Source organism: Poeciliopsis prolifica, unplaced genomic scaffold, assembly GCF_027474105.1.
Source record: "Poeciliopsis prolifica strain line A6 unplaced genomic scaffold, Auburn_PproV2 SCAFFOLD011, whole genome shotgun sequence".
In the NCBI taxonomy this organism is placed as follows: domain Eukaryota; kingdom Metazoa; phylum Chordata; class Actinopteri; order Cyprinodontiformes; family Poeciliidae; genus Poeciliopsis; species Poeciliopsis prolifica.
This window is the reverse complement of record NW_026562386.1, coordinates 3,074,104-3,097,970: the sequence shown is the minus strand read 5'-3', so window position 1 is coordinate 3,097,970 and position 23,867 is coordinate 3,074,104. Positions and strand designations below refer to the sequence as shown.

Here is a 23,867-nt window from a genome sequence, read left to right as displayed (position 1 = left end):
TGACGCTCAGTTTGGATCTTGCTGTTCCGTGCAGGAAGCTCTTATCTCGGTCTCAGTGTCTTGGGGTTTCTGTGCGGGTCTCAGGTGAGGTTCAGCGATGCTCGCCGGCGGCTTCCTGCTGTGTTTGCTGTCCGTCCTGCGGCTCGGCGCCCGGGCTCAGTACGCCCCCGACGAGGTCACTCACCTGCCGGGCATGACGTTCAAAACCAACTACAGTCAGTGGTCTGGATACCTGCAGGCGGGAACTGGGAATGGTGGGAAGTTTCTCCATTATTGGTAAGAGACTCTGACTGACTGATGGTGGGAAATGTTTGATAAAATACTTGAATGTCATTTGTTAAGAGGCTGCCAGAGATTATTATGCATTTCTCATATTTAAGACAATCTCAAGTGACAACTTTCTGGTTTTGTTCAAGAGTCTCTTTTTCTTCAGCCACTTTGAAGATGAACTAAAATGAAGAAGTAAAGATGAGAGGGAAACTCTATTCTAGTAAAAGCTGATGTAAGCCGCCTTTAGGGATTTTCACAGCCCGAAAAAAGTATAACTACAATAAAGTATCTCAACATCAGGAAGTGAGCAACCAGAAGCACAGCTGATCCTGCCTTTTGCAGTAAAGGCTCAGCACAGGAAATAAATTGTTGGAGGCATTTGATTCAACTGTTGGAACCTGGAGTGGAATATTCAATGATCCCACCTTCAGTGTCGATGTGAAAACTGAGGTGATCCTTCACAGCTCAAATTCACTTCATCCCTGGTCTTCCCCAATGGGCTCAGTCACTAATAACCACCAAGATCGTTCTTCTAGTTGACCATTTTAAAATACTTTGAGATAAAGTTTAACAGAAAGGAAGAGAAGATGAGCTTGCTGCTGGCATTCTTTTCTAGATTAATTTCTTTTACACTTTTCTCTGTAAATAAAAGCACTGGAAGTTAATGGCTGATAGGGGGGGATGCCATTTGTCCTAAGTGCTACAAGAAAGAGAATTAAATTTTTATATTAAAAAAAAAACTTTGCAGTACCAGAAGTGGAATGTATGCGACAAACTAGAGTTCGCTCATAGCTGAAGCCAAAAATGGTTTGAAAGCAACACGTTTATTTTTAACTATAAGCTCAGCTTTGAACTTCCTCTCCCTGAGCTGGAACGTTTTGAGAGTAACAAAAACCACAAGAACTAAGAAGTTACCAATAAGTGACTGACAGTTTTCCTCTGTTTTCTTGCTTTAAATGGGAAATAAACTCTGTTTGAATAAGTAGAGACAAAGTAGAGACAATCATTTCTATTGACTGAATTTCCCAGCTGCATATCTTGAGTTGCAGTCTTTCTTATTTCGTATACAACAGTCATAAATTTTATTTTATATTTGTTGGGTGTTTGGATCAGCAAACCACAACCGTTGCAAGTTCCTACTAAATAAAAATTGTCAAGAGGTAGGAAAATATAACTACTATAGAAAATGTGCTTTTGCAATGTGAAGATTTCACTTCTGTATTTGGGTTTGGAGCAGAGAGAGGAAAATGATCATCGTTATTGAGTGGAACATTTTATTTTTGTGTTAAAAGAAGACCAGCATGTAATGACAAAGATTTCTTCAACTCATAATTTAACTGCTAATTTTTAGCAGCTTTTCCATCCAAATTTGAGAGGAATCATCTTGGAGGATCAGTTTTCTGCTGGTTCTGATCCTGCTGCTTGTCACAAGTTTTTTTTTTTGTTGTTTTTTTTTAAATCTGTTGCAAATGAAATGTATAAATCCTGGCTTCCATGTTGTGTATGATGCGGTTAAGTATTATTTTTTTCTGTGATGTTCTTCAGGTTTGTAACTTCTCAGAGAGATCCAGCCAAAGACCCCCTGATTCTCTGGCTGAACGGCGGGCCCGGCTGCAGCTCTCTGGACGGGTTCTTGTCGGAGAACGGGCCGTTTCACGTGAGCCCTCTTGTCATGGACTCGGCTGCATCTGTGCACTGTCGATTCACGCAAACTTTAAACTGTTAACCTTTTATTTGCAGGTAAATGACGATGGAGCCACTCTTTATGAGAACAAATTCAGCTGGAACAGGATCGCCAACGTGTTGTACCTGGAGTCTCCCGCCGGAGTGGGGTACTCTTACTCTGACAGTAAAAAATACGACACAGATGATGATCAGGTATGTTTTTCTCTTGCTTGGACCAAAAAAAAAAGCTTACAGATAATTTGAAACTGTAAATCTTTGTTTTTTGTTGTTTTTTTTTCCCGCAGGTTGCTGATGATAATTACAAAGCCCTTCAGAGTTTCTTTGCCAAGTTCCCGAACTTTACTCAGAACGAGTTCTACATCTTTGGGGAGAGTTACGGAGGCGTTTACGCTCCGACGCTGAGCCTGCGTGTGGCGACAGGAAAAGTTAAGATCAACTTCAAGGTGAGGTGCTGCAGGCAAAACCTTAAACGTAGAAAAGTTCAGGAAGTGGAAGTAGATTAATTACTCGGAGTGAAATCCTTTTCAAGGATTTATTTTTTTTTTCTTTTTATAATTATTGCTTGCGGCAAGAAATTTCAACATTGCAAATGACCAGTGAAAGATATTTAATGCAGAAATGTCAACCTACTGAAAGGCATGTGCATGTAAGGAATAACATTTTCAATCAGTTGTTTGTCCTCTGCAGAGATTAAACAAAATATAGAAAACGCTAAAAGACACTTGTCCCTTAAATGATTGAAGAGAGAAAAACAAAGAAATATTGTCTTGTTTTTCTTTGTATGTTTGCTAAATTGACTTTCTAGACAGCTGTTCATATTCAACCAATAGTTGTGGTGGTCCATCACGTTCACTTCTATTTTATGGGTCAAAATCTGAAAACGATAGTAATGACAAGAATGTTTCATTTTAGTTCTTGAATTGATTTAATGTTTGTCTTTTCAGGGCTTTGCGGTGGGAAATGGTCTCAGCAGCTTTGCGCTCAACGACCAATCGTTGATCTACTTTGGTTATTACCATGGCCTGTTTGGAGAAGAGTGAGCAACTCTTTTTACTTTCAGTTTTTAAGAAATTATACAAAAGTATGTGAAACTCACCAGTTTTACCCTGCAGAAGTTCAGGGACATCTTTATGTTTTATGATTGTAAGTAAAAGTCTGACTTCTGTAACGTTAATAGAAAAGTAAGCAGTACTCTTCAGTTTTTTTTTTTCAAATTGCCTCCAATCTAATGAGGTAAAATCTTTATTTTTTACCAAATGTTTTTAGTCTAAGAACAAATCATTTTAACAGTGGTTTCAGATGAGTATATCAGGAGAAAATCTTTGTCTGAACTTTGGTCTTGTTTAGTTACTGGGGAATGTTGTTGAGTCAAAGCTTGTTTCTTTCTATTTTGCCTGAAGTGTTTTTACGCTGTTAAAATGACCTTGTGCAATTGTTCTTAAAATGTCTTGTTTTTGTCTACCATTTCACTCCTGTTGTATTTTTTTTACAACTACCAATAGATTATTGCATTAGAAAAAAATCACATAATTAATTGCAGAAATAAAAACAAAACTTTCCTGCTCAATGAACTTATTATCCTACCAGCTCAGACTTGGAAATGCAGAAGTTTGAATTTTCTGTTCAGTTCCTTTTTTAGATGGTTTCTGTCATGTGACAGCAATTCTTTTGCAGGTCTCTTATGAGGTGTGTTTGTGCTTCATGTACAGTTTGTGGCGTGATCTGAACATGAACTGCTGTGACGAGAAAAGCTGTAACTTTCACAACAACACTAATGAGAAATGCATGACTCTGGTATGCGTCGACGGCTTTGTGGGAACTTTCTGGCTTCCCAAAACAAACATCAACATCTCCTTCTTATTGTTCAGGTGAACGTGGCGTTTGTCATCGTGTATGAGAGTGGGCTCAACGTGTATGCCCTCTACCGGGACTGCGAGGGCCTCAGAGCGTACCACAAGGGATACGAGCGAGCCATGAGTCATCTGTTCAGGAGCTACAGGAAAAACCCGTCCAGCTTCAAGGTGCTCTGCATTTCGATCACGCGTCTGTGAACGCATCAGATTCTTTTTAATGTCCTGCAACATTACTGGTGGTGATGTCGACTGCAGCTTCCAGATGTCAAGAAGTCCTCTGTGTCTCTGGGGAGCGTTCCTCCCTGCATCAACAGCACGGCTCAGAAGAACTGGCTGAACAGAGGCGACGTGAGGAAAGCGCTGCACATCCCAGACGTTCTGCCACCCTGGGACATCTGCAGGTAGATCGACGCAAACGGGAACATAATTTACCTCAGGTTTTATTTTAAAACTGCAAGTGGTGCTTACCCTTTCAACTACAAGATTTTTTTTTTTCTTTGGAACTAGAGCTGAAATGATTTATCTTGATGAATCAATTGTTGACATGATTGTCCACTAACTTAGTAATTGCTGAATGGAGTATACAGAGCATTTGGTGAAAGAACACATTAAGAGCAGAAAAAACAAAACTGCAAAAGAAAAAAATATATTCTATCCAGATCTCGGCTTTAACTTCACCTGGCTCAAAATCTCTCTTTAAAAAAAATCTCATATTAGGCTTATTTTGCATGAAATTACTTCAGTTGATAAAATGTGACCATCACTGAGCTTTTCACGTTGAGGGTAGAAATACTTTTTTTGCGCTTGCTAAAGGTATGCTGTGTTGTTGCCTTTCAAACGATAATGTAGTTATTTTAATATTTAAAAACTCGTTTTACATTTTAATATTTCTGATATTGCATTAAAAAGTAAATGGAAAAATCTGCATAAAATGCGATTTCTTTTAATCCAAGTAATTGATAGAAGAAATTGATTACTAAGTGGAACTACTGTGAATTATCGTTTTCAGATAGTTTGTTGATATCCTTGTTGCAGTGACGTTGTTGGGCAACATTACACAACATTGTACCAGACGATGAAGGAGGTTTACCTGAAGCTGCTCTCTCTGAACCTGCGAGCGCTCGTCTACAACGGAGACACTGACATGGCCTGCAACTTCCTGGGAGACCAGTGGTTTGTGGAGGACCTCGGCTTTAAGGTGCATTCTGAAAATATATCATTTAAATACGCAACTTCTTAAATGTACACATTTTCTTGATTTATAAAGATAAAATGTAGCTGGAGTTACTTGAGTAAATGGGTTTTTCTTTTTTCTGTGGAGCTTTGGCACACCCTAGTGGTGGAGTTGAGGTAGTTCAACTGTCAGGGAGACTTGATTTGCTAAATGTTCTGATCCACTGGGGGTTTGGTGACACGAACTTCAGAGTGTGAATATATATATAATGTATATTAACTTCAGAGTTAATCATTAATGCCTGAGATTGAACTCACCGGCCTTTCCAAAAATGTTAGAAAATATACAGAGATGATCAATATTATTTATAAAGCATGTTTAAAACAGCTATTGATTATGCCAGAGTGGTGTACAGTATTCATAGAAAAACATAGGAGTGAAACACAATAAATTAAACAGGACAAGTAAAAAACGATGTCAGAATAAAAAGAGCTTTAAATGTTTCAGACTCTGGGAAGATCTAAAGTTGAAGGCTCAGTTATCCCTTAAATTTATAGCAGTGGCAGCAAATGCTGCATCTCTCCTCTGCTTTTAGTATGAGTGGTTTATTATTTGATTAAAGTTTTCTGGAAATGGCATGGTAGTGAAGGGTATCCTGGAGATAAGTCGGTGCTAATAACTTAAAAACCAATAAAAGAATTTTAAAATCAGTCTGAGAAGCTCAGGTTTTCCAGGTTCCAGCCGAGCTGCAGTGTTTTGAATCATTTGCAGATGATATAACTCCAAGTAATTGGACGGACCCAAGTGTGTCAAAGCATGGAAAAGTTTGTGTTCTTTCTAAATGATTTAAACCAAACCAGCCCAGAGACGTTCTTCATAACGCAGCTTTAATATTTGCCTCATCACTGTTAAAATGTCTCCAGGCCACCAGCAAGCACCAGCCCTGGATCCATGATGACCAGATTGCTGGTTTCTATCAGCAGTTTGGAAACATCACTTTTCTGACCGTGAAGGTAAGCGCTGATGTTTGCATGAAAACATGTCCTGATCCGGTGAGAGTCACAGATGCTACATTTCATGTTTCAGGGCGCCGGCCACATGGTTCCCCAGTGGGCGCCGGGTCAAGCTCTCCACATGTTTCAGTCCTTCATAGAAAACGGACCGTACTGAGTCGGTGGAGGCAACCTGCGTCTTCCAGCCTGCACTTCATCTGGAGGAAAATCCATTCACTGTGCCTAAAGACTGCTGAGGCAAACTGACCTCATGTTTGATATCAGTGTTTTTTTTGTTGTTTTTTTCTTGTGGTGGGAATAAATTTGCAGTTTGATCATATTTGTTATGGCAGGACTGTCACAGCGCAGAGCAAAGCCACAAAGGGAAGATTGTAATCCTCAACATGTAACTGACAATAAATTGTATTAAAATTGAGCCTATTTCTACAAAGCATCTTAATGGAGGGGAAATCATTTAAATTTACCAACAACTGAGTTGTAAGAATAAAGTTGACATAAAAGTGAGAATGTGAACTCTGACTCAGGCTGAACTGGTGTCTAAATTAAATTTCAGCAAAATTAAAAAGTCCTCAGGAGTCATAGATCCCACTCTGCTTAAAGACACAAATTTATTTGAATTCTGTTTCTTAGCAAACTAAACATGAAATATTTTTAAAATAGAAAAAGAGCAATTTGTTTTAGGTGTAAAGAAGGTTCTCAGACATTTGGTTTAAATCTAGGAAAGGTTTAATGTTTTGAGTAAATGGTCATTGACTTTTGATATTAAAATGGTACAATTGGCTACATTCAAATTTGAACGGATATCTGTTTCACTTTAAATTGTGAAAGACTTAATACAGTATAAACCAGGTTAAATTACTCTAAATGGGGAATGCTAAAGAACCAAGGTCAGCCCATTTATACATAATTCTGATAAAAAAAAATGTAACACCAAATGGCTTAATGACAGTTTTTCCATTTATTTTTTAAATATTTTCACATGCTGCTTTCAAAGCAATGAATTTAAGTAATTCTAAATCAAATGAATGATTAGTATTTGATTAGTGTTGATTTTTCCCATCATAAATCAGATGAAGCACCAAAAAGTGTATATATAGATAAATCCCAAATGCTTAGGCACAAAAATATACATGAAAGAAGATGGAAACATTATAAGTGAGTTTAAATAAATACAGCACAACATTTTTGGCTTAGATTGTAGCAAACCAAACTTTTAACAAAAAAAAAAAATTAATTGCTTTCCCTCATTTACAAATTACATCATTTTAGAAAAACTTCTTCAGGGTCTTAACATTTACATCTTCCTTCAAATGTAAAAGAAGAGCTGCAGTTAAAGCACAGATGAAGGCTCTCGACCATTTGAGGTTTAATTCCCTTCTATTTTCCTGGTAAACATGATTTCCTGATACATTTTATGTTAATTTCTTATACTGGCTCTTCCAAGGGGTTTCCAACCCCAGTCCTCAGGGACCAGTGTCCTCCAACACAAATGAGCTCTTTATCAGGTCAGTTAGTTGTTCAGTAACCACAGAACAAGTCATTCTTTTGGTTGAACGCGACACCGACCCGGGTAGACTGGTTCTGGACACCAGGTCAATCGTCTGCCCTCACGACAGAAGCTGCATTTGTTCCACGTCAGCTTAAGAGCTTTTACTTAAGCTGTTCAAAGTAAACAACAAAAATCAAAATAAATACCTGATTTACAGATCAACTTTGGCTGAGCGCCGAAGCAAAACGCTTCACCTTTTATCCACCTGCAGCGCCTGGATTTGATGATGGTGTAGGACGGAAACATCGTCACATTTTCAGTGAATAATGGCGACATGCAGGGTAAAACTCACAAATTGGTACAATTTCATTAATAAAAATCAATGTGATCATAAATCCCTTCCACTCAAAAGTCCTTCTGCTCCTGTAAACCAGACGGGCGTCGTTCATGCAGAGTTGAGCAGAAGGGAAAGAAAAAATAACAAATCAGTCCTATCTCTTCAGGAAACATAACGATAGAAAAAAAACAAAATGTAGTTTTTAAACTTCACTGAGAAAAACAAACAAAACTAAATGTGTCCATAGTGGTTTCCCAACCAATTCTCTCCACAGTAGCAGCACGGTTCTTGTTGCGGAGGAAAGAGCAGACAGGATCCGTTTTAGTTCACAACGTCCTGGTAGATGGAGTTGGACGTGGTGAGGCCGAAGATGAAGGCTCCCAGTGTTATCATGGCAACGCCAAGGCTCACCGATAAATGCCAGCTGGAAAACATCAAATACAAAGACGGAGCTCGTAAAATAACTAAAATCACATGTTTAAAAGCCGCTTTATTTGCATAAATATTGGTGTTAATTATCTGTAAGCTACATAAAAAAAAACTTGTAAAAATAAATAGACATCCTTATGAGCTTCTAAAGAGGCTTAAATCAAAAGGTGTAGAAGTCAAACATATTTATGTTTTACAGTAGGACAATTTGGACCACAGATTTTATTAAATGGCAACATAAAATAAAATTAAACTTCAGTCTTCTGAATTATAAATGCTGCACTATAAATTGTTTTAAGAACTAAAACCTCTTTGATGCATTCAATTGTAGGTGTAAAATACTGCAAACAGAGTAACACACCAAAGCCTGCAGATACAGCTCAATCGTTAAGATTACTTATTTGTGATGCAGTTATATAAAATGTGTTTAATTTTAATCACTGAAACCGTTAAAGAACATGCATGAGTCCATTTTCCTACAACCAAGTACATTTTTACCCTTATATGAAAACAAAAGTTTGCAGAAAATGAGCAGCCTCACCTTGTAGTTCGAATGTCTGTCTCCGAAAGTTTGGCCTGGATCAAACACAAACCTGTGAAGTTAAAGAGACGTAATGAGACATAAAGCTCCACTTCGACCCGAGCGCAGGACGCGCAGCGTTACCTGGGAACACGAAGATGAAGCAGGCCGCCAGTCCTCCGATCAGCGAGATGACGCGGCCGATGTCTGGGATGAAGAGCGCGAGGACGAGGGTGACCACGAACCACACCAGCGTCTGCAGGATCCTCCTCCTCCGCTCGCGGCGAACGCACACCTCCACCTGCTCGCCTTGGAAACGCAGCCACAGGCCCTCTACCACCGCCCTGCAGGACAGAACAGGGTTGGGGTTTGTGATCGGGCTGAGTCACAAATCAGTTCATCTAATAAAATCACGTTTTAAAACGGCACAATATTACAAGAATATAGTCGTGGTAATAAGAGAATAAAGTCTAAATGATTTGACTGTAAATTTAAATTAAGATTAAAAAATTTTCAAAATAAAAGGTGAGACAATTTTTCCATCAAGTAAGTGCTCTTTTGACCATTATATGTCTGATTTAACCCAATCACTGTTACACATGGGATTAGATTGACCATTTAAGATCAAGCTTACTGAAAATTTCAAAATAAAAGCCTTAAGATCCATCTGTGGGTTAGCCTTTTATCTTAAATGAGGTATTAGCTATTTCTCTGACTTACTACCTATGTTTGGTATAGTGAATGGAGCAAGTCAATTATAGAGAACATGCTAGTGATGCTCCACATGCTATTGACAGTATTCATGCTAACATTAACATTTTGGCTAATTTTAGCCCATACACTTATTTTAACATACTGAATGGTGCAAGTCCATGTTAGTGAACATTCTTGTGATTCTCCACATGATACTTCGTCATGTTTTTTAGCCAAGGTTAGGATTTAGCATCAGAACGCTGGGTCCAAACCGACGGGCACACTTTGGCAGGCCCCGGTTGAATTTCTTCAGGAATTTTCTAGTTAGACGGAATAATCTGTTACATTTCAAAAACGATAAATCATGGCCGAGTCCAAATTCGTGGGTTGCATCCTTCGAAGCTTGATTACGTCACAGCAATGCAATGGAGGCTTCAACAAATTGATACTTTTAATTGTATTTTAATATTAAATATAAACACTGACTTTAAAATATCTGTGCTTCACCCCCAATGTTGCCTTTCCATTGGCTCTTACCTGCCACAGAAGTGTAAAATGGGGTAGGAAGTCACCACACAGATGACAATGAAAGCTCTGGCGATGGCCACGGCGATGTCATCAGGAGGGTAAGACATCAACACATCCTGATTCACACTGGAGCCAAAGGTCAAGTAGCCGCAGACACCTGATCACAAACGAGTTACACACCAAGAGTCAATGGTGATTCAACAGGAAACGCATGTAAGGAAGCTGTACGTTACTGTCAGAGAGACATGATCCAAGGAAACCCACCTGTCCCAATGTAGACAAAAAGGCAGATTATCATGCTGCAAGTGACTACAAACCCCCACGGTTTGATCGCCTTCGTCTTCATGCTGTTAAACACCGGCACACTGCTGACATGGCACTGCAAAGAGAAGGAAAATGTATTGAACTAAAGTCACAAACATATTTTTATTTTTAAAAAAGGACGACATGAAATGAGGATATACCTGGAAACCAAAGCATATGGTGGGCATTGCATTGAAAACAGCAGTCCAGGAAGCAGAACTGTCAACAACAACAACGATGGTTTAACAGCGAGCAAAGAAAAGTGATGCGGATGCAGGCGAGTCGGGAAAAACTTTTATATTTTCAGGACTCACGCGGCTGGAGCGTGGTCTGGCTTCATGTCTTTGTCCGGAAAGATGTACTTCACAATAACCACAATGGTAACGTACCAGGTTCCCATCACACTCAGAGCACTACAACAACGACAATAACCAAGTTGATCATCACACAAGATGAATCCAGAGCTAAACAGGGAGCAGATCCACTGTACCTGGCGTATTTCTGGAAGCCGATTTCTTTGGGGATGGACAGAGGCAGAATTACCAGGACTGCAGTGACGACGATGGTGAACTTCCTGTCCGTGTACCAGTGACCCTCAGGTGACCCGTCCTTTTCATGAGCAGCAGCAGCGATCACTGCAACAAAAACACATGTTTTTAAAATGTTTAAATTTTTTCAACCAATTATTCAAACATGAGAAATGCTGAATCAAATCCCCGACTTCTGCAGAGTGTAGGAACATTTGAAATGTACAGGATGAAATGGAGACAGAGCAATGTCTCCATTTCATTTCTGGCTGAAACTGTTTTCAGGCAGAAAACGATTCCGTCACCTCGACCAGAGGCAGACAGATTGGGATTTCTGCTTTGTCAGCATCTCAGAGACACAACGTGTCACATGAGGCGTTTACTGAGAGAAAAAGCTGAGCAGTCAGAATGAATGCTCTTTGCACCCGACCTTAACATTCTGCATTTTCCATGTTTCTGCTTAACCTGAGCATTTCAAAAATCTGTCCTGACAGATAAATAATCTCAACTCAGAGAACCTAAAGTTCAGAGCCTCCAGTTATGACGCCTTATTGATCAGTGATACTTACAACGATCCAGCTGGTCGCCGATGACGATGAAGAAAGCGATGCATGTCCCAAACGTGTAGATGGCGATGGCCAGTTCACAGAGGATCCCCGTGACTTTCCCACAAGTGGCTCGAACAACTTCCTGATAGGTGGCTTCATTGCTGACCTGCAGAAACCAGACAGCCGATTTACAGACATGTATCGATTACATAAAAAAACGGATATAAAACACTTAATGAGACGATTATGAAACTTTTTCTAGCGAGTTCTTCCTGCTGCATTGCTGTGTGCTACACGACAACTTAGTTTTTCATTTTTACTATTTCTGAGCGGTACAGGAACAGAAAGTCTTGAATTGCTACAATTCCGCTTGTCGTGATCAGGAAGAGAAAGACAACATGGAGACTTTATTGCCCAACAATGTTGCTTCCTGAAAAGATTTGAAGTCTCTGCTTTTGCCTGGTGAACTTTAATCTGTTTTATTAGGATCGGCTGTAAAACACCAACAGGGGTGGAGAATAGTTGTTGATTGGAGGGAAAATTAGGTTCTCCATTCATCTTCAAATACAAAATTGATTAAAGTGGAGCATGCCCTGTTTACACAGACACCACTAAATAAAATTAGTGCAACCAAGTGGGTTACGTGAACTCTCTCGCATCATGCGAGTGCGATTAAAATCCAGCTGCCCCGTAAAAAACGGATGGATTAGACCGGCGTGCTAGACCATAAAGAACAAGGAACACACTGATCTGGGATGAAACGTTTCAACAATGATCAGTCCAGAATCAGAAAATGTAAAGATTAAGGTACTAAAAATGTACCAGCCAGACAAGAGAAGCAGCAGAGATCAACAGCTCAAATGTGTTTGCCAAATCTAGCAAATGCTAGAGTTGTTGCAGAACATGTTGCTGGTTCAGCAGAACAGATAGAAACAAAAACAAACACATAGGCCTGTCCCACCAAGCAATAAGTCAATTAATCGCTTGATAAATTCAAAAAAACTCAATTTATATTTGCATGATTTTTTTCCTCCTTTCTAAAAAAACTGGATGACAGAAGTCTTAAGTCTGGTGCTTTTGTCTGAACTGGCCCCTTTTTATGAAGGACAATTTAATTTAGATTTCCAATTTGATATATTTGTCATTTCTGTTGTCATGTTTATTTATTTTAGATATTTAAAATGTCTTACAAAGTCCAGCATTACACATTAATTCAAATTTAATGATTTTTGATAATGTGTTCTTGTTTTATTATGCCATTTCAAATTGAAAATGGTCTCAAAATAACAATATTACTTCATTTAGCACTAAAACTTCTGAGACAATTTCTCATGCAGTAAAATTTAACATCGTGATAAAACCAAACATACCTGAGAGCAGTAGCCAAGGATAACCAGCCCACTGATGATGAAGATGAGCATGAACTGTTTCAAAAACAAACCACAAAGGGAGTGTTCAAGTGTTTCATAACCTTGTGAATATTACGGTTCTGGTATCTGTTTACCATCTGCAGCATCACTCCTGCCATCACTCCTCCTGCCATGCTGAAGGCTGCAGGGAAGTTGAGCAGTCCCGCTCCCAGCGCGGCGTTCACCACGATGAAGACGGCACCCAGAGCCGACACGCCCCGGCTCCTCTCTTCTGCCTCGGGATGCCGGGCAGAATCCACGCTGGGGCTCTGCAGGAGCCTCGCTCGTTCTCCGGAGTCGCTGCTGCTGCCAATGCCACCCCAGTCTTCAGCGTCAGCGTTGACCGCCATGATGACAAGAGAGAGGAGAGGGGACCGGAGAGGGGACCGGCGTCAGCTGGAGGACAGCGACGTTCTGCTGAAGTTTCTCAGCTAACTGGTGGAATCCTGGAACAGGTGAGGTTGTTTACGTGACTCTGCAATCAAATGTTGATTATTGGGATTGCTACATATGTGGGATTTTCTGTAAAACTCCATTCACTGATATGAGCAAGAGCAGTTGAAATTGTTCAAATTGTAAATCTCATTGTACTGTTTTGTGATTTTTAGAAGATAATACAACATCAAAATATTTCATAACTGTGATTTTTTTTTTTACAGATAAAAATCTCAAAACTACATGGTTAAGTTCCTTTTATGTAGTTATAAAAAGAGACAAGTGTGCCAAAGAACATTAGAAAAACCTCATTAAAACACAATGAACTTGAAGTGGTATGAATAGATTTCTAAAGCAATAGGGTCAAATAAATTGTCATCTTTAACAACCACCTCCCTCAATTCTAACTAATGACACATCATATAGAAAGCTGCTAAACTTTAATCACGAGGGTTTTGGTTGACACTTCCCAAAAGCACAATTCAGCAGGTACATGCGAAACTACCAGATTTAAATGGACATATTTCTCTTCCTGCAGATTAAGATCCGAACAAGACAGATGCCATTAAACTTAAACATAAAGGTAAAAATCATTCTCATTTATCCAGGCACATTGCGTGGAAAACAGGGGCACTTTAAAATGTTCCCGTTTCAGGAACGATGTGAATCAATAAACGGCAACTGATGAGGGAAAAATAATCACCTAAATTATAGTTTCATTCTGCCTCCTAACAGAAACAAGCAATTGTTTAGCCCTTTGTTGTTATGCTAAGCTAGCAAACCATATCTGAACGTTACATAGAATAACAATCTCGCCAGAAACATAACACATTAAAATACATCAACCTGATGTAAAAAACCGTCAGATATCAAATAACGAACCTCGCAAGAGTGGAGATTTTTTCCATCTTCCCCTCTCCAGTGTCAGCGCCTTAAAGGGAGGATTAGCCGGAGTCGCCTACAAGTCACGTAATGCCACGTGACTTCCTCTTTAATTGGAATTCTGGTTGTTGTAGTTTCCAACGTGGCAAGAATGCGGAAATGATCGTATTAAGCGAGTTTAAAATATTTTAATATAGTTACGATTAATATTTATGTCTTTGTAAAAGCATAGAAGGTGAAAGTAAAGTATTGGAGACATCCAGCTTTTGAAATCAAAGAAAATTTGACAAACTTGAGAAAAGGTCAAATTTAGGTAAACTAATAAAAATATTAATGATGTAGAAGTTTTAGAATGAGAGGCATGAATAAAGCTGAAATTAATCGATGCTAATCACAGTTCTTACCCTTTTAGAATTGCATAAAAAATATCAGATTAATAAATTAATCTATGTATAAATAGATTTAACGTTTAACATTCCAATATTAACACAAAACAGCAAGATAGAAAACACTGCAATTTTAAAAACCCATCTGAACTTTTAACAAAAACAATTTAATCAATTTATATGCAGATAACATATTTATAGTTGAGGTGTAAATGGCGGAAAAAGCCAAAAATATTCCATGAACGCTGCAAAAATTCAAATAAAGCCAAACATTTTTCTATAAGGATTTATTGTTTGTTCAGTAAGGTAGACGACCCATGTTTAGTTTCAGGCAGGAAGCGGAGAATGGAGACAAAGTTCCTGGAATATCAAGCAAATAACACCATATTTATAAATGCATTTATAAATGCAAAGCTCTATAAATGCATGTTTTGATAGTCAGAATGTTTTGGCCATGAAGAGATTTAAACACTCAAGCATAGCATCAGAACCAATGAACTTCTTCTGTACATTTTTCTTTTAGATTACATGGGGATACATTTTGTGGTTTGATGACATGAAAATACCCATACGGCATATAACCACCTCCAGTGAACTTTGCACTCCATACTTCCATTTTACTCTTTCTTTTAACCGTGATCTCAACTGAGGAGGAACTGCTGCTCTGTGAAGGAAAACTCAAGATCTGACACTAAAGTACAGGAAAAGTGCCAAAGGCAAATGAAATAACTGAGTCATTTGAAATATAGAGACTGATAAAATTAACTAAAGTGAACTGATGACTAGATAAATACCTATTCTTTCAGTAAACCCCAGCCACAAATTCAAATAGTGCCGCACAGTTGACAAAGTGCTAAAACACCACCAACATAAATTAAGAAAAAAAATCAGATTTTCTACAGATTTTCACAAAGCAACAGAGATCTCAACTTACATCAAAAGCTAACATGCATTATCCCAACATTACAGCGTAATGCATGAAGGTCAAGAGCAAATGTTTAGAGGGACAGAAGTGCAGAGTCAGCAGCTGAGTCCTCAGAATAAATAAAGACTATCAGCTCTGTCACAAACGTTTTGAACATGGCGAAAGGGCATCAGTTCAGTGAAAACTTTCAGAAAAACAACAGTTCCATGTTGAAATGATTATGAAATCCAGAAGAGAAAAAGTAAAACTAAACATCGACCCGTCCTCTAAAGGTGGAACAGAGGGACACAAAAAGCTCCTCAACACAGCAGCTTTCATTCTGTTCTTCTTCCAGGGTGATCTGCTCTACTTGGTGACCGCATGGATCCCCTCTGCCAAGTAGCCCACATTTCCCGTCGTCACGCCCGCCATGGAAATCCTGCCGTCTTTGGTCATGTACACCGAGAACTCCTTCGTCAGGCGCTCAACCTGCAGAGAAAATGGAAACAAAAATTCAGCAGAGCTTAAACAAGGGCTGGTCACGACCACAACTTAGTATTTACACCTGCATGTGAAAATAGCTGCAAACAGATACGCAATTAAACAGAACCCGTTTTATTTGTGGTTTTGGTTGCAAGTTGTTTTTATTTATGGTTTTATTGTTTTCCAATTCCAGCGTGGCGTGTTTCGTACAACATTATAGTTTATTAGGCTTTCCATCTGTTACTGATTGAACAGATTGATCTTTCTATTGTTTTTTGTAAAAGCAGTAAGTTTTCACAATCTTATGTTTAAATAGCAGAAGTGGAGCCTCCTGCACAACCAACAAGAATGTTGGTTTCTGAATAGTAAATCAACCACAAATCACTTCTCATTTCCAGCAGCCATTGTACAGTAGTAAAACCACCTGACCAGATGTCATGGAGTCCCACTTGAGTTGCTAGGTAACAGGGCTGGCCTTAGCTGGGGTTGCTAAGTAACAACAAAGTTCCCATCAATTGTGTTTTAACAATCAGGAGGTTAAAGTGCTTGTGCTGTTTTTAGAAGCAGCACAAACTCAACAGGAAGTATTAAAACATGCGAAATGTGAGTTTGAATAATAAGTCCACTTTAAAACGATTGATTAAGCAGCTCTGATAACCGAGAGGCTCATCTATAATTTGAATACAGTATCATAAATGCAGACTGTTACTATCAGATATAAAAATTTATATTTATCTACACATCTCAGAGAGTTTGTCAGTTTGAAAGAGTTAAATTTGTCAGAGCAGATTATCTAGTAATGGAAGGATGATGCATCCCTCTAGTGCTGTGTCTCAACTTTTCTGTATTTTCTTGGATAAACATTCAAATATTGTTTTAATCACATCCATTTTATCCTCAAACTTCTCCATTTTTAATCTCAATATGCAGGGCTAGCTGATCTTCAGGAAAAGATAAATCTGAGTCATCTAGAAGGAGGAAAATCTTTTGAGGAACCCTCTTCAAAATAAAACTACTGATAAAAAATAAACTAGCAGATCTGGCTCCATTAAACACAAAATATTAATTAGTTGCAGTTTTACATTTTTAACCAGTAGATTTCCATACAGAGCGCATCTTTTCCTGCTTGTACCTGTTCGGGTTTGAGGCCAGTGAAGCAGAACATGCCGATCTGATCGGTGACGTGCTGCCAGTTGTGGGAGGAGCCGTGCTGTTTCAGACCCGCCACCAGCTGCTCCCTCATCTTAATGATGCGGTTGGCCATGCCATGCACTTCCTCCAGCCTGACAGCACAAGCAAAACAAGAAAATCCTGTTAAAACAACAAAAAAGCGCCACGGCACGTCTACCCCTTCAGTTTTATTCTATCTACACACCTAATCGTTACAGTGCAGCCACAAGATTCAACATATTTTGATGGGTTTTTATGAAATAGAAACACAAAGTAGCAAATAATTTAGTGAAAGGGAAACAAAGTTTTTAAAAATGTATTCTGAAAAAATGTAGAATTTTAATTAGATTTGAGGAGACAAATTAGATTAATTGTATTGACTCAACTATTGAAATAAGCTGCAGAATGTGGCAATTTTATTATCCAATGAATTGATAAATTATCACAGCAAACAATAGATTAATCAATACTATACTAATTATCTGTTGAAGTCCTGATGAGCTGAATAAAAACACTTTATTTGTGAAACATGTTCCTCAATGCTTCCTATTCAGCTACAGAGCTGGTCTATTACACAAAATAAATGGAGGTTTATGCCTTAACGTGACAAAATGTGGAAACGTTCAGTTTGTAAGAAAACAATCCAGCTTCTGGGAGATGTCTGCTTTCGCTTCAGGTTCTGTTAATGTTTTTACCAGAGCGAGCGCAGATCAGGTGTGTTGAGGATGGTTGCAGCGATTCTGGCGCCGTTTATCGGTGGGTTGGAGTAAATCGGCCTGATCAGGATCTTGAGTTGGGACTCGACTCTTTTGGCCTCTTCTGCGTCTTTGCACACAACAGTGAAGCCTCCCACACGTTCGCCTGTCGTAACCGAGAGAACAGAGTCAGGCAGAGCCCAGGCTCCATGAACTCTGAAGGGTGAAGACTCTTTAAGCTCAGATGCCCATACAGTTTTTCCACCAGGTGGTGACAAAAATAAGCTTTTACTGCAGGCGTTGCAGTCTGCTATGATCTTTATACACACCGTAGAGTCCCATGTTCTTGGCGAAGGACTGAGACAGCACGATGTTGTGGCCCGTCTCGATGAAGTGCCGAACAGCCCAGGCATCACGATCAATGTCGCCGCTGGCGAAGCCCTGGTAGGCCATGTCGAAGAACACCAGCAGGTTCCTTTTCTGTGAGGTTCAACATGCAGATTAGAAGCTGTTAATATTTAAAATGATGACACGACAACTTCCTAATGTACAGCTTTTATCAGTTATGGACGTCTTTGTTAGAGAGCAAGATGATAACAACAACAGGTTTTATCAAGATGGGCCTGGAACCGGACTGAGGTGATCGTTTCTCACCTTCACGATGTCGGCAATCTCCTTCCACTGCTCAGGTCTGGGATCCACGCCGGTCGGATTGTGGGCGCAGGCGTGCAGCACAATGATGCTCTTCTCTGGGATTTTCTGCAACACAAAATGAGTAACTGGAGTATTAAAGACCATTGTTATTGATTAATGATTTCAGAGTTTTTATTCCTTCACACATTGATAAACCTTGGTTATACAAGGTTTGAGTGTCTATCAATCAGGCTGAATTGGTGGGCAATTCAACTCCTCCTCACATAAATAATCTTATTGATCTAAATGATCATTTTTAGCTCCACCCGAACTCACAGAGATGTCATCCATGGCTCCTTTGAAGTCGAAGCCGCAGGTGGACGGGTCATAGTATCTGTACGCTTTGAGCTGCATGCCAGCATCTCTGAAGATGGGTGTGTGGTTTCCCCAGGAGGGTTTGGGCAGGTACACATCATGTGGACCTGTGTGGAACCGAGCCTGAGACACAGAAACAACAGATTATGTATCCAGCATGACCTTTAACCTGTCTCTTTTTATACTGACAGTAAAACCAGCACTCACCAGGTAATTTCCTCCGATGCGCAAGGATCCAGTTCCTGAGATGGTCTGGACAGTGATGCTCTGATGGAAGGTAAATTTTACAACCTTGACTGTTTGATTGTGACACACCAAGGTCTAGATTGCTTTATCAGACAAAAGAACGTACTCTGCTGCTCTTCAGCACCTCACTGTCGGCACCGAGCGCCAGCTGAGCGCAGGCCTTGGTAAAATCACCAAGACCACCGATGGGCAGGTACTCCTTATCCAGCTGTTTGGATGCCATCAAAGCCTCTGCCTGGAGAACAAGCAAAGAGAAGCAAAGAAAAACTTCGTTTTTAAACGAACAGCATTGTGAAAATGAGAAAAATAAAAAGCAGATTGACTGCTTTACCTTACGAACACAGCTGAGCACAAAAGGTTTTCCCTGGTCATCTCTGTAGGCTCCCACACCGAGGTTCATCTTCTTTGGGTTGGTGTCCCTCTTGAAGGCCTCCGTCACTCCCAGGATGGGATCAGGGGGACCCATCTGCACTCCAGCCCACCATGAGCTGCACAAAACAAATAAAAATGGATGCTGAAAGAACATCAGCTTTCACCCAAACAAAACCCAAAGTAACACCAAAAAGGTTGTTTGGAAGATCTTACATTCATGACTAGTAACACCAAACCACCTTTATGCAACAGTGTTAGCTATGATCCTGCTCACTGAAGTGATTCTATCCGCCTACTTAAGTCCTTCCCTTCATGTGACCCCACTGAGCTGGTGACACATGAACGACACATGCTGCATTTCAGGAAATTAACATAATCCAATTAGCCGTTTCAAATTCCAGGAAAAACAGGAAAAGACAGTAATCTGGAAGCAAAAATACAAGTCAGGACTGAAATTATTTCCACATTTACTCACTAGAACAAAAGAGTGGTTTCTGAAAATCACAGTAATGGTGAATACACAGATATTTACTGAGGTCATTTCAAGGACATGGGCTTCAGCCCTGTGAGGGAGTTGGGATCAGACTTTAAGGATTTTAATACAGATGGCAAAGGTGGGGAGGTCTGTCCAAAGAAAGAAAAGCATGTTTCTTTTTCTTATACTTATTGTCTCTGCTCAGCTTTGTTTTCTTGGAAGTCAACCATAATGTTTCTAAACAAGGTTTGCATGTTTTCCTATGGAAACACAATGATAAGTATCTGATATCTTGTCTAAGTTATTTTATTTACTTCAATTAAATAAATAAAAGAAACCAAGTTTGGTTTACTGCCGCCCATCCGACCGTTTAAAACTCGTCATGTAAATGACAGCAGAGAAAGCTGCCAATTTGAGATCCAGTTAGGACAGCATTGAAAAGGATGCAGATACTTTAAAACACAGTAGGCTACATTAACATTATCGCGAGTTGCATACAACTTCTATAAAACTCAACTGTTTATCTAAAGGAATATTTGAAAACCCAACAGCATATCTCTTGTGTGAGTAAATGGAAATAAAAGTTGCTGCACGTCACCTCAGTTGCACTCCTTCCCTTATTTGTTGTCTCGGGTTTCTTCTACTTTGTGAAACATCTGAACTTTGTAGCTAAATTTAGGAGAGAACTTCATGCAAAGGGCAAAAGTCTAAAGTTAATGTCCAAACATGATGTGAATTTATTGTAATACACTTAATTTCTTGGCAAGCATGTTGCACAAATCTTCAGCTTAGTGAAGGGCATCCGGATTATGTGCAATACTTGCAAGGTTAGTTTCATGTGTAAATACAACTAGAGCCATTCAAAATATACCATAGTTACACCTGTCTTATGAATAAAATCTTAATGAGGGCTTTGTCAAGGTACAAAGAAATATGGTTGGTAGAGGTTGTCTGGTTTTAACCAGCAGACCAGGGGGCACAACTTACCTTCAGTAATCAATAGATCAAAGGCCTTCGGCTAGTTGAACCAATGTTTATCCCTTACCAAATGACTTCACAGCTCATTTAACACATGCATTCTGTTTAAAAAGAAATATATGTGCTTGGATACAAAAGAGCATACAATCAAACTGAGACTCCTAGCCTTAGACATCTTATATCCATTCATTAATCCATGCAAAAGAGGCTGAAAATCTACATTCAGGGCCAAAGTTTCATTGTAAGTGACACTTTTATACTTTAAACTCGGAAGGACAATATTAAGTGTTTAGTGCGTTATTAATCTAATCAATTTTAATTTAAAGAGGTGAATTTTTTAATGTTATATTGATCGCAGTTGTCTGAGCCGACTGGAGCTAATAGCTTACCCTCCAAGAACTAACTCAAAGGACGAACCGGAGTCTACTTCGCTTCTCGTGTTTAACCAATCAGCGATCAGAGGTGGAACCCGACCACCTATCAGCGCGCAGAGGCGAAAACAGTTAGCCAATGAACTCACGCGGGTTCGTTAGTTTGAGGCGTCTGGGGTTTCCTATGAAATTGTGTGGAATTTAACGCAAAACTCTGCTAACGGCTTAATACTTTATTCAAAAAAAAGGTCACCATTTAAGGCAACTTAACTTAAGTGGTGATTATTGCGACAAACACGCGACCTCGTCCAATTATTTCCCTCCACATGGAAGCTTTCGTCTCCACGGGGTGTGTGTGCCCCACCAACCATCCAACCTGACTTCCACCAAACTGTCACTGTTAGCAACAATCACTAAATTATGAATTAAGTAAGCTCTCTGGGGGACTCGTTGAGAGATAAAGGGAAAATCTGGTCAATAAGAGCGAGAAGCGAACCGCCCCACCGACACACCGGGGCCTGCTGAAACCATTTGACCCCTGACTGCTGCTGGTAACACGGAGAACATGGCCTCTTTACATACAGTCCTCTAAAGGCGGTTCGTCACATTTTAAAATGACTGCGCGTTTAAAGAGCAAAAAATAACAATAAACTGCATCCTGTGTTAGGTTAAACACTCACACAAGACGTAGACTGGTATAGGAGCAAAAAGCTCACCGTGGCCGGGTTACATGTGGGTTAGCCGGGCGTGTGGTTTACCTGTTGCGGCTGGACAGAGCTCCCAGGGCCGGGGAGATGTTGCCCAGGCAGTGGATCACCTTGTTGGACTTGAGCAGGGCCATAGTTGCTGTGGTGCAGGGAGGAGCCTAGCAGGATGTGGACAGACGTGAAGGACAGGGAAGACCAAGCTGATACGCCTGCGGTACGTGCTGACGACAGAGCTGAACGTCACCAGCGAAGCGGACCACGTTGATGGGAATTCCGATTCGTTTTAGGGATGCGTGTCGTTTGGCTTGCTTGAGTTTCTTCACTTTGTGTTGAGATAAAAACACAAAGTTTTCGTACTTTAAAATGAGTAACAATTAGTAAATGAATGAACGCTTAGTCGTAAATTACAATATTATATAAAGTTACATTATGTTAAATAATTTATGTAAATTCAATTTAATAATATAAATATATATTGTAACCCACACACAGACATACATTTAATTCTGTTATTTCTACAGAATTCGGCTCAGTAGCTACTAAAAACCCAATGCTTAGTTTCCAAAAAAATATCGGCAAATGAAGACCAACAAAAATAAAGTATTTTCAACGTCACCCTATATGTTAAAAACATGTCTTTGCGCAATATAGTATTTGTACAATACTTTGTGCTCCTTTTGCACAAAGTATATTGTGCAAAATACCTTGTTTTGCACAAAATATTTTGTGCAAAACAAAATATTTTGTTTTGCACAAAACAAAATATTTTTTTGTCTGCTGTAGTGCACCTCCATGCACCACAGCACATGGAGGTGAACTGGACGTTGTACTGGTTTGGTTACATTTGTACAGCATCACATATACTGGTTAAAACTTACTAAAAAAGGTATGTAAATGACATTTAGGTTTATAAGTTGCAATTGTTCCCCTCATTTAGTGTACTGATGTTCCACTAGAGGGCGATCTTAGACAGTGAAGTCTCGACATTAAAGTCGCTGCTCTGTTCAGGTCATCCTCATTTCATAAGTTTTGCTTCGTGATTCAAATTGACCTGCGTGGATTCAGATTTTTAAATAACAAAGCACTAGGAGAAGGAACGTATCTGGACCTGATCAACTGCAATGATTTCAGTTGTGACTGAAGCTAAAAAACAAAACAAACCTTTATAAATGTACTTATTACGCTTATCTCAGTAAGAAGATTTATTTGAACTAGATGGAGAGTTTTCGTACTTTAAAATGAGTAACTAAATTAAAATCACCATACGTTGCAGTGAATAAATATTTCCCCATTGATTTCTTCAATTTTTGCTTTTTTACTTCAATGTTAGATTATAAAACAAATTTTAATATCCGATGAGTGTGGTCTGAGATGTAAAATCCAGTTTCCAATCATGATTTTATCCATTAACAGAGAAAATCTATGAGTCTGGTAATCTATTTTGTTTTATGATTTGAAACACGTAAATTTAACAACCAAAAAAAAAAAAAAAATCACATACAAATAATATCTAAACCTTTTTGTCTGTGTTTCTTATCTTAATAAATGCATTGACAAAATATATGCTCTACATACTGTATGAAACAAAGATGCAGGATTGTTTTCTTTTCATTTTTAATGTCTGATGTAGCTGCAAGAGAAGAAAGCTCACACTGAGCATCTTAGAGTCTGGGTGGTTTATCTCACTGTGGAGGCTGGAAGTCCATGAAACACTTTTCTCAAACTCAGTGGACGACAACAGCATCTGCTGGCAAACCAACAGAGTGGCAGAAAGAGGCTCATCCTTGGCTACATGTGGCTCTGCGTCTGTGCACAGAAGATATGGATTAATCCAGCAGAACCAGGAGGCATTGCTGTGTCAAAACTGGTTCATCCTCACCTTGGAACTGCATATATTTAGATTTTATTGTATTTCTATTTTTGCTAAAACTTTCAGAAAAAGATGCTAGTTTCTTAATAGACCAGTACCGTCTCTC

General features: G+C 39.3%; 3 protein-coding genes across 4 annotated transcripts; 1 reads left to right on the top strand and 2 right to left on the bottom strand.

Annotated features, from left to right (window-relative positions):
• Positions 1–6,411, top strand: si:ch211-122f10.4 (cathepsin A-like). Its single transcript, XM_055036388.1, has 11 exons — positions 1–276; positions 1,816–1,927; positions 2,011–2,148; positions 2,241–2,399; positions 2,901–2,992; positions 3,666–3,750; positions 3,825–3,977; positions 4,065–4,210; positions 4,845–5,007; positions 5,907–5,996; positions 6,070–6,411. The coding sequence occupies exons 1-11, from the start codon at positions 98–100 to the stop codon at positions 6,151–6,153; spliced, it is 1,401 nt and encodes a 466-aa protein (XP_054892363.1). The 5' UTR covers positions 1–97; the 3' UTR covers positions 6,154–6,411.
• A 295-nt stretch (positions 6,412–6,706) lies between these two features.
• slc38a7 (solute carrier family 38 member 7) lies at positions 6,707–14,183 on the bottom strand. Of its 2 annotated transcripts, none has more exons than XM_055036389.1 (12): positions 14,097–14,183; positions 12,875–13,254; positions 12,741–12,794; positions 11,392–11,536; positions 10,786–10,930; positions 10,610–10,708; positions 10,457–10,514; positions 10,257–10,371; positions 10,002–10,149; positions 8,916–9,115; positions 8,793–8,844; positions 6,707–8,246 (listed from the first exon to the last, which is right to left on the bottom strand). In XM_055036389.1, the coding sequence occupies exons 2-12, from the start codon at positions 13,127–13,129 to the stop codon at positions 8,144–8,146; spliced, it is 1,374 nt and encodes a 457-aa protein (XP_054892364.1). In that variant the 5' UTR covers positions 13,130–13,254; positions 14,097–14,183; the 3' UTR covers positions 6,707–8,143. The 2 variants fall into 2 exon arrangements, with proteins under 2 accessions (XP_054892364.1, XP_054892365.1); XM_055036390.1 differs by having other exon boundaries at positions 12,875–13,225; positions 14,097–14,172.
• Positions 14,184–14,752: 569 nt separating this feature from the next.
• Positions 14,753–22,108, bottom strand: LOC129364022 (aspartate aminotransferase, mitochondrial-like). Its single transcript, XM_055036394.1, has 10 exons — positions 21,943–22,108; positions 19,320–19,476; positions 19,095–19,223; positions 18,950–19,009; positions 18,704–18,865; positions 18,389–18,493; positions 18,064–18,214; positions 17,735–17,900; positions 17,002–17,152; positions 14,753–15,875 (listed from the first exon to the last, which is right to left on the bottom strand). The coding sequence occupies exons 1-10, from the start codon at positions 22,023–22,025 to the stop codon at positions 15,753–15,755; spliced, it is 1,287 nt and encodes a 428-aa protein (XP_054892369.1). The 5' UTR covers positions 22,026–22,108; the 3' UTR covers positions 14,753–15,752.
• Positions 22,109–23,867: the final 1,759 nt, after the last annotated feature.

What these genes read in the sequence shown, in the direction of transcription:
- si:ch211-122f10.4 (XM_055036388.1), top strand. Translation starts at nt 98, where the DNA reads ATGCTCGCCGGCGGCTTCCTGCTGTGTTTGCTGTCCGTCCTGCGGCTC. An exon ending in CATGGCCTGTTTGGAGAAGA is followed by an intron (nt 2,993 to 3,665) that starts GTGAGCAACTCT and finishes CTTCATGTACAG; the next exon opens with TTTGTGGCGTGATCTGAACA. An exon ending in ATGAGAAATGCATGACTCTG is followed by an intron (nt 3,751 to 3,824) that starts GTATGCGTCGAC and finishes CTTATTGTTCAG; the next exon opens with GTGAACGTGGCGTTTGTCAT.
- slc38a7 (XM_055036389.1), bottom strand. Translation starts at nt 13,129, where the DNA reads ATGGCGGTCAACGCTGACGCTGAAGACTGGGGTGGCATTGGCAGCAGC. An exon ending in CCAGACCACGCTCCAGCCGC is followed by an intron (nt 10,515 to 10,609) that starts GTGAGTCCTGAA and finishes TGTTGTTGACAG; the next exon opens with TTCTGCTTCCTGGACTGCTG. An exon ending in CCATATGCTTTGGTTTCCAG is followed by an intron (nt 10,372 to 10,456) that starts GTATATCCTCAT and finishes TTCTCTTTGCAG; the next exon opens with TGCCATGTCAGCAGTGTGCC.
- LOC129364022 (XM_055036394.1), bottom strand. Translation starts at nt 22,025, where the DNA reads ATGGCCCTGCTCAAGTCCAACAAGGTGATCCACTGCCTGGGCAACATC. An exon ending in CCTGATCTGCGCTCGCTCTG is followed by an intron (nt 17,153 to 17,734) that starts GTAAAAACATTA and finishes TTGTGCTGTCAG; the next exon opens with GCTGGAGGAAGTGCATGGCA. An exon ending in CTGGCCTCAAACCCGAACAG is followed by an intron (nt 15,876 to 17,001) that starts GTACAAGCAGGA and finishes TTTTCTCTGCAG; the next exon opens with GTTGAGCGCCTGACGAAGGA.